The following is an 8,745-nucleotide window of genomic DNA, read 5'->3' as shown; positions in this document are numbered from 1 at the left end:
AAAAAAAAAAGAAAATTATAAATTAGGGATACATGCTTCAATTTTGTCTGAAAAAAATAATTTAAGAAGTAAATTTATAATCAGTGTTGTGGTGAAACCTTGAAGATGAATTTGCTGGATGTCAGTTGAGTGAATAAATACACTTGATATGGTCAGAACTAAATAATTTGAAAGGTGTGTTAAACACGGGCACCCCCCCCCCCCGCCCCTCCGGCTGTGACCCAATATTTTATTTAAACAGGTGTGAACTATGAACTGACCATAAGAATGTTTCAAATAACAGGAGAAATTCTTCTTGCGTAAACAGACTTTCCGTGTCACCTAGCGTCATACCATTTTGATTGACAGGTAATGCACGAGAATTTCATGCCTGCAGCATGCATGTACAGAGAACGGATTATTCATTGAACAATAGTTGTAAAGGGGTTGATTAAATAGAATCATAGACTGATTAATTGTGACTTTAGCGATGTAAATAAACGAAGAATGAGAATAAATACAAGTTATTATTTTTTTACAGATAATGTATTAAAGGGTTGCATCTCTCTCTCTATCCCCCTCTCTCTCTCATTCACGACATTGTTTTTACAGACTACAAGAATAGAATAACTTAATAAAATAAAGAAAACTTATTGAAATAATTACTTAATACACTGAAAGGATTAATGAAAACATAAATACTTGTCTGTGAAAAGAATGTTTTCTGTAAGAGAAAGCGCTCGGAAATTATTGTATTGATTTCATGTTTCTGCTGCCGATTTTCGTATTTATTTTGTTTACTGATATTTTTCTTCTGCAGCAAACGTTTGAACGGTAGATCTATTATTTTAAAAATTAAAAAAAAAACAATGTACATATCTAATTACTAGGAATAAAAATGAAGCAGGAAGAGTCATATTTATTTCTATAGATCAATGAATCAAAAATAAGTTACATATGTATATATATGTTATATGTATAGAACAAGTATATAGGCCTATAGTCCTATACCTGATATATATTAATTCCTTTTAATTATCTTACAACTTTATTTTAAAGTGAAAAAAATATTTCATTTATTTTTTCCGTTTTAAAATGAAGGTTCAGCATACGTAAAAAATAAGCACGGAAATCTTTACGGGTTCTATATAAATACATATCTATACATAATGTCAAAGACATCGGTGGGATGATGTATTTTCTTCCTTTTATTTTTTTTTTCATTTTTCTCCATCACCGCTGTAGTGTAAATTTATGTTTAAATTGAAACCAAGAAATTAATTTGTTAAAAGCGGAAATATAATTATATACGTGCATTAAGTACTTCAAAAGTCATTTAAAATGAATTAAGTTTTAGCAGCCAATCAAAAATTAAAGCTTACAGGCTCCGCCTACTTCATTTGCATACGGTTTCCCAAAGCGTACCGTCCACAAAACGAACCGTTCCGTGCAAGAAACGAAACGTACCGTCCACAAAGCGTACCGTTCCGTGCACAAAACGAACCGTTCCGTGCACAAAGCGTACCGTTCCGTGCACAAAGCGAACCGTTCCGTGCACAAAGCGTACCGTACCGTTCACAAAACGAACCGTTCCGTTCTCAAAGCGTACCGTTCCGTGCATAAAGCGTACCGAACCGTACCGTTCAAGTGGTATAGTAGCACGGTTTAGGGTCTGTACAAACGGTGCTAGGCCAAATCGTTCATGCATAAATTCTATAAAACCGGAAGTAAAAGTATCTTTCTCTATATACGTCACAAGTCACATGGTGTGGAGGACCCTTAAACGAACATATATTAGTATATTAATCTATGTAAACAAAACATGACACGAACTCTGTTTACATAACCAAGGTTTGGAGCTCTAAATCTGTCTTGTATCTCAACAAATGAAGTTCAAATTTTTTATGATCATTAGATAGACCTTGGTTAAATATTTTTTTTAGCTGAACTGTGTCTATGCTCCTTTAAAGACTGGTCATACAGATGAGATTAGCCCTTTAAATGAGACCGTATCTAAACCGAAGTCCCGTGTTATAGAAGGCACTAGAACGAAAAAGATCCCTCACTGCTCAATATGCCTACATATAAATTTATGTACATAATGCAATTACTGAATATGTCAAAATTTGTCTAGTATCTATTCACTTAAAGTATAATTAATAAATATATGAAGATTTGTGATTTTAGAAAAATAATTGATGGATGTATATGGACAGGTACAGTATACTGGCATTGTTATTCCCGTGAGTCCAAAAAAATCTAAGTCTAACAGGTGGAAAAAAATATTCAGTATATTGATTTGATTGCTGATTCACATACAGATGGATCAACAAAGTGACCCTGTCCTTATTCACTGTCGTTTCAGTGAGCTTGTCAACATTTTAAGCTCCAAGGTTTTCAGTAGAGGCCCAAAGAGGCATGTAATTATATCCGTGTATATTTTTGTACTATCATAAAACATTCTGTCAATTAGTTGAAGAATGTTGGATGTAAAGTACACAATACATAAGTAAAATGAAGTAAACATATTGTCACAAGCAACAAATTAGGATCGCAAATCTGTGTACTAATAAGAATATAAAATACGTGTATATTCAAATAAACAAGTAACATTTTGTAATACTTTGATCCCACTGGATATTAAGTTTACAAAACAAAAGCAAAATGAAATAAACATATCAACACAAGCAACAAAGGTCGATCGCTAATCTGTGTTTTAAAAATATGCAATCGAGAATGAACATATTCCCTTCTTGTCCGACACTTCCATACAAATTTGAACTTTTGCAGCGACTCTGAAATAGGTACAAGCAGTATAGGATACACATTCACTCTAAAATAGGAACAAACAGTATAGGATACACATTCACATAAAATGAACTCTCCAGCACTCTCCATTCTTATAAGATTAAGTGAAACATACAATTCTTTAATATTCTACACAATAACCTACAAGCTCCTAATCTGTAGCTCCTTTATTACGGTTGATTACTGTTTTACTTCTTGGACATTTCATTTGATTGTCTCTAAACCTGTTTGGATTTTAACAATTCTATAACATTATACTTTCATGTAAATTAATTGATTTTGATTAAATGCTATACATTTGTTAAAAGCACTATTATCCGATCAATGATGAAGCCATTATCTCCAACGTAGCAACGGTAACATTGCTTGACTGCGGGTGATATTCCATAAAAATAGCGACTGCACAGAATTCATATGCACAAGGCCCACTGTCATTGAATTTTGTCTGAGAGTTGGACGCCAATCTCATGTTTCGTTAAAAATGTTATATAGATCTGTTCTCTATTTTGGTAAGCCTTCTTTCCATATTTCTCGGTTTATTTGCATAGCCTCCTTTCAATTTCTTCAATTTCTAGCAATTGCTGGATAAGAAGCACATAAAATGTCCAGTTTCTCACATTAGGTTCAATGTTTTGAGCACCATAATTATTGTAATCCCAGTGGAATGCTTTTTGGTAAGTCCGTCCTTATCCATCATGATCAAACAGTTCCCCATCCAGAACATATTTAATCATTAATTCTATATTTGGGAGCCATTTAAAAGCGTCATTTAAAGTCACAGGGGAAGTAAATCCTGTTTAATCCTATAACAATACCTTTAGTGCGCGATTCTGAAGGCTGTCTACAGATGAAAAACTATATAAACTCAATAAATCAGTTATCCAAAAGGAATACAAAACATATACCTCATGAGCAGTCATCTAGCGAGGATTTAATTTTGGCATTATTACCAAGGGTTTAAAGATAGCTAAAATTGAATACTCAGTATCGCTAAAAATTAATTGCGCTTATTTGCAATAGCTTCTAAAAATAACTTTTTACAATCACTAAAATTACATCTCGCTAAAAATAAAATACCAATTCTTAAGGACAAATCGCTAAATTTGCGTCTTGCTAAAAATTCCACTTATACGATACTGAATATTGATTGAAGGGTTATGAATCCAAAATCATTGTGGGTATTTTTTTTAAATGACTGCACCTATTGCTCGCCCATCTCCTCTCAAATGGTCCCTGCCGCTTTCTAAAATTTTGATTTTTCATCTAGTCACTCTGCATACATGCATGTTCGATACATTAAAAATTTAATTTCGGCAGCACTGCCTGTACGGCATCAATTTTGCTTTAATTTTTTCACATCTGAGTTAATTCTTGCATATCTGAAATTAATTTTTGCATAATTGACATGACTTTCTTCAACATAGCATCTTCATCTTTTAAAGCCAGTTTATAAATACTCTTCAGGTTATCTGAGTACTTCTTCCTAGTGAAGGTTTCCAATCTTTGGCAGATATCAGACATCGTTGTCCAGGTATCATCGAATTCTGTCTGAGGGGTGGAGGCTGTACTCACATGTGCAGTCAAACTGTTTCGTATTGACCTAATTCTCTCGATGTCATCACCCACTGTCACCTCTCCTGCTGCTGGCTCTTCTCCCCACCTTCCTTTTGTTGGCTTGGGGATCTTTGAACAAATGTTTCGGATTAATGTGTATGTTAAAGAAATGTCAAAGCTTTTATATCCTGAATGCTTAGCATCTAGCAAGAGTTGTTCTTGCTCTGGGCGCAATCTTTTGTAAACCGCTGATGCTTTAGCTTTCTTTTCAATATCGGATGGAGGCACTTCCATCTCTAGTATATCTCTGTATGCCTGATTTAAGACATCGTTTGTTGCCATTCCAAGTTTTGCGAATCTCGATCGTCCCTCAAGGTCATGTCCACCGGAGGCCACTGGAGTTTTAGGAACACTCATTTTTACCTGAAATAAAATTAACCTTTCTTGTACATATTGAATACGTAAATTTAGCAGATACATACAGAAGTATAAATATCAAAATTGTACACAGATTTTATTAAAACAAATTAAGTTAATAATATTTTTTTTTTCAGTAAGTTAAATTTAAGATCGTCATGATTCTATTTGTGAGATTAAAGGGATTTTTACAAATATAACATTTTTTATCACATCCTGCAACTTTTAGGTGAAATGGATCTTATTAGTTCTAGGTCATGTAAATAAATAAAAGAAAACCAAACATAATATCCATCACTTAGCTTTTGTTTGGAGAAAATTGTAGGAACAAGATGATAGATGAACAAGAAGATTCTACATACTTTTTATTTAACTTAAGGATAAATTTAGTTAATAAATAGAGGATATCTATATTGTGTGATTTGATATTGGCTTTATCCAACGAGTTGAAATGGTGTATATATTCGCGAGGCTTGCCGAGCGAATATACACCATTTCAACGAGTTGGATAAAGCCAATATCAAATCACACAATTATAGATGTTCTATTTATCTCATACGACTTTAATCTTAATAAAACTTTGAGACTTCCCCTGCGAAACTACATGAATGACTGCCAAAATCAAATTGATGACGTATAACTTGATGACGTAGCACCGTTGATGTTTACATGCGTCGAGAGAAAGTAGATCGAGTTCAAAATTTAGAATATTTGCTATCTGTGTCATTGAAAACATCATGTGACAATTGTTGGAGCTGTACATCAAACGAACTTCTGACTGACAGTTGTTAGGATTATGAGGATCGTGAAAATCAACTCTTTTTACGATGGCAGTACAAATCGTGCTAGGCAAGGCTAGGGGCCTAGACTTTGTCTAGATTGTTTGCTGATCCATGGTAAGTTACACTTAGATTACTAGGTAGGCATACGTAGTACAATATAAGAAAGCATTGTTAAAGATGTCAAAGGAGTCTCATAACAACAAGTTAACTGGTAGGCTTTACTTTCTCCGAAAACGATTTAAGGGGGGGAGGGTGTTAACATCTGTCTTCAACTAGCCAACGGGTTCCTTGATAAAATAAGACACTTCTTTGACATATACCAGTCTTTTTCTTGCTTTTAACGATATTACTACTCTTTATCATTCATTTTATTAGGGCAATAATTTTCACAAATAAAAGTTTCAATAAAATAAAATCTTGAAGCGGGGATCGTGTCAAAACCGGAAGTGCTATTGATAAAGCATCTACCCGTTGATAAAGCACAAGTTTATCAAACGGCTTGTATCACCAACACGTATGAGATAAACATTATTTACCTTTTCCCAAAAACTCACTGTCATCTGTACATTTATCATATGTTTCTTCTTAAGTTGACACTTGCACTGTGTTTCTTCAGCTTTGATTTTGGACAGCTCACTTGCAAGGGTGAAAGATAGATCTCTCTCATCACAAATAATATTTTTACATTTGAATCCTCTGAGGAATATCTTTGTGCCAATAAATGTTTCTGTCAATTTTTCTATTGCTTTATCAATGGAGTCTCCAATTTCATTTGATACTTCTTTGTCTATTGTCAACGGTTTGATTCTCAGCACTTGCAACTGAATATCGTCATTACATATGCCAACAACAACAGTGTGTTCATTATGATCAAACACTGCCGCCGTTTGATAAAGACATGGACTTCCTTCATTATCTTCATCTTTTGCAACACTCCATCTTAGAAAACTTATGCAGTATGCTACCAGTCTGTAGAACACAAACATGGCAAAGGAATTGAATCGATAGCACAAAATGGATGAGCATTCCCACTTATCTTCAAAAAAGTCAGCTTTAAACTGCTTTTTGTTCATACATGGGACATACCATGACATGCCACCTTCTGATACAGCCTCAAATGAATTCAAAGGTACCAGCATTTGAAGTTTCTCCATGTACGGCATAATTTCACTTTTGTGTTTCGAGTAAGAGGGTTCATCTTTCCACAAAGCATCTATCACTTTATTTTTAAGTTCCCCCGTTTTGTTGAAGGATTTCCACTCTTTAACTAATTTCCTTTTACAATCTTTATTGATGTGGTTTTCATCGGCAATTACCTTGCTGAAAGCATTAGCAAGCCACTGAATATCAAGTATAACATGTTCCCTCAATTCTGTTTCTCCAAAATTCAAAAGAAGACCATTATCATGGAAACATTTTAAAAATTCAGACATTTCCTCGTCACTTTTGATTTGGTATTCATCGGGAAGAGATGCGTTGAGCTTCCAAATTTCACTCAGGGACAAAACCTTCCAGGCTCCTTCATATAATAAGTGTTCCATTAGAGCCCATGAGGATGGCAATTCAATTTTTGTAGCATTCTCATCCGTAAATAATTCCACTATAGAGTTTTTCATTGAGTCTAGCATTGCCTTAGTGTTTTCATTAAGTTCCTCTAGACCCACAGAGTATTCCCGATCATTCAGAGACTCACTTAACCAATCTCTGTCCTCGTCTGGTACAGCTTTCCAAAACTCCCCAAAGAATGTTTCTATTTCCTGAAGAAGTAAATAAAGCATGTATATTAAAATATTAATTCATAATTGTAAACTGAACCCTAAATTATGATAATGTGTCGATGTTTGAAAATGTGCAGTTAAAGGTATTTCAGTATTAAGGTAGCCCGATCCTGAGGTTTATAAAATAAGAAGTCAAGTTACGCAGTTATGATAAGGTTGTCCGAAGGCTTAAAATGCTTTGAAAATATACATTTTATTCCGAGCTAGATTTTAATTTTAATTTGTAATGTTTGCAGACAACTTGAGATGATAGTTTAATCCTGTTTTATTTTAAAGCATTTCCGTGATGTCACTTGACTGTGTTGATCACGTGACGGAGATTTGTGATATTCCTAATTGTTGCACAAAAATCACTTCGGCACAAGTGCAAAAGAAAAATATTGTGCAAAGTTTGTTACATAGATCAATTCATCGTGATCTATAGTACATAGAAAGTGCTGGGGCAAGTTTAATTTTTACTCATTTAAAGACGATTTCTATAATTTTTTTTCCGAATTTATTTTTTTTCTTTTTTACATATTTCCTTCCTTAGAGTATGCTTTATGCAAATATAAAAAGAAAAGGTATGGTTATCAGATTAGTTTTTTTGTTGTGAAGAATTTTTAAAACTGACCGTTAATCAATTATTGAGTGAAATTCTGACCATTTTTCAATTACACACTATCTTAAAAATATACTACTTTTTATATATTTATCAGAGTTCTAACTTTTTCATTTTATCATACAAGTCAGTATACACTACAAACAAGATGTTGAATTCAGATATTGATTGAATATAAGAAAAAACACAAACAGAATATCATTTTTCAAATTATCATTTATCTAACCAAATGTACATTGTTTTCGCATAATTTATACAATTTACGCATTAAAAAGTCAATAAAAAAAGTTTGACGAATTTATTTTTTTTTAAATTCATACATATTGTACATTTAAGTATACTGATAATAATGATATAAAGAAAAATGGGGGTCATCATATTCATTTAGTAAATAAAACAACATTTGCTAGCACGATGTTAGACGTTTTTCAATGTCAGAGGTTGTAAAATATGCATCAACATAAGAAAAACATACATTTTTTCTTAGATTTTGATTTCAATTACAAAAAAACCCCAATGCAACATATTACATCTGAAATTCCTCTTTAAGGGGTCCTGACCCTCTCCTCTAAATTTCACTATGGAAATTTTAAATTTCTAATATTGATTTTCATGAACACAACAATGACTTTAAAACCAAATACAAAACCTTATACAACGTGGTATAATGCAGGTTACATACAGGGTTTTGTTTTTCTTATTTACAAATTTACATTAGATCTATGATGAATTTGTGAAAAATTTAAAAAAGAAGTTATCCTTCTTAGCAGAGGGATAATGTCCCTTAAATGCTGAAATTAAAAAACTACAGAAATATTATTTACTT

The 8,745-nt window shown here is 33.0% G+C and overlaps 1 protein-coding gene across 1 annotated transcript; it reads right to left on the bottom strand.

Moving 5' to 3' along the window:
• Nucleotides 1–1,660: 1,660 nt before the first annotated feature.
• LOC134265296 (uncharacterized) lies at nt 1,661–7,297 on the bottom strand (the record flags this gene model as incomplete). The annotated part of the gene is made up of 2 exons (XM_062747531.1): nt 1,661–4,764; nt 6,077–7,297. Coding segments are annotated over 2 exons (1,845 nt in total), but the record flags the coding sequence as incomplete, so codon positions are not given.
• Nucleotides 7,298–8,745: the final 1,448 nt, after the last annotated feature.

The sequence above is a fragment of the Saccostrea cucullata genome, unplaced genomic scaffold (genome assembly GCF_032062105.1).
Source record: "Saccostrea cucullata isolate Sc308-1 unplaced genomic scaffold, CSIRO_AGI_Scuc_v1 ctg16657, whole genome shotgun sequence".
NCBI classification, from domain to species: Eukaryota; Metazoa; Mollusca; class Bivalvia; order Ostreida; family Ostreidae; genus Saccostrea; species Saccostrea cuccullata.
Note: the sequence above shows the minus strand (reverse complement) of the source record. Positions and strands in the feature narration are given on the sequence as shown.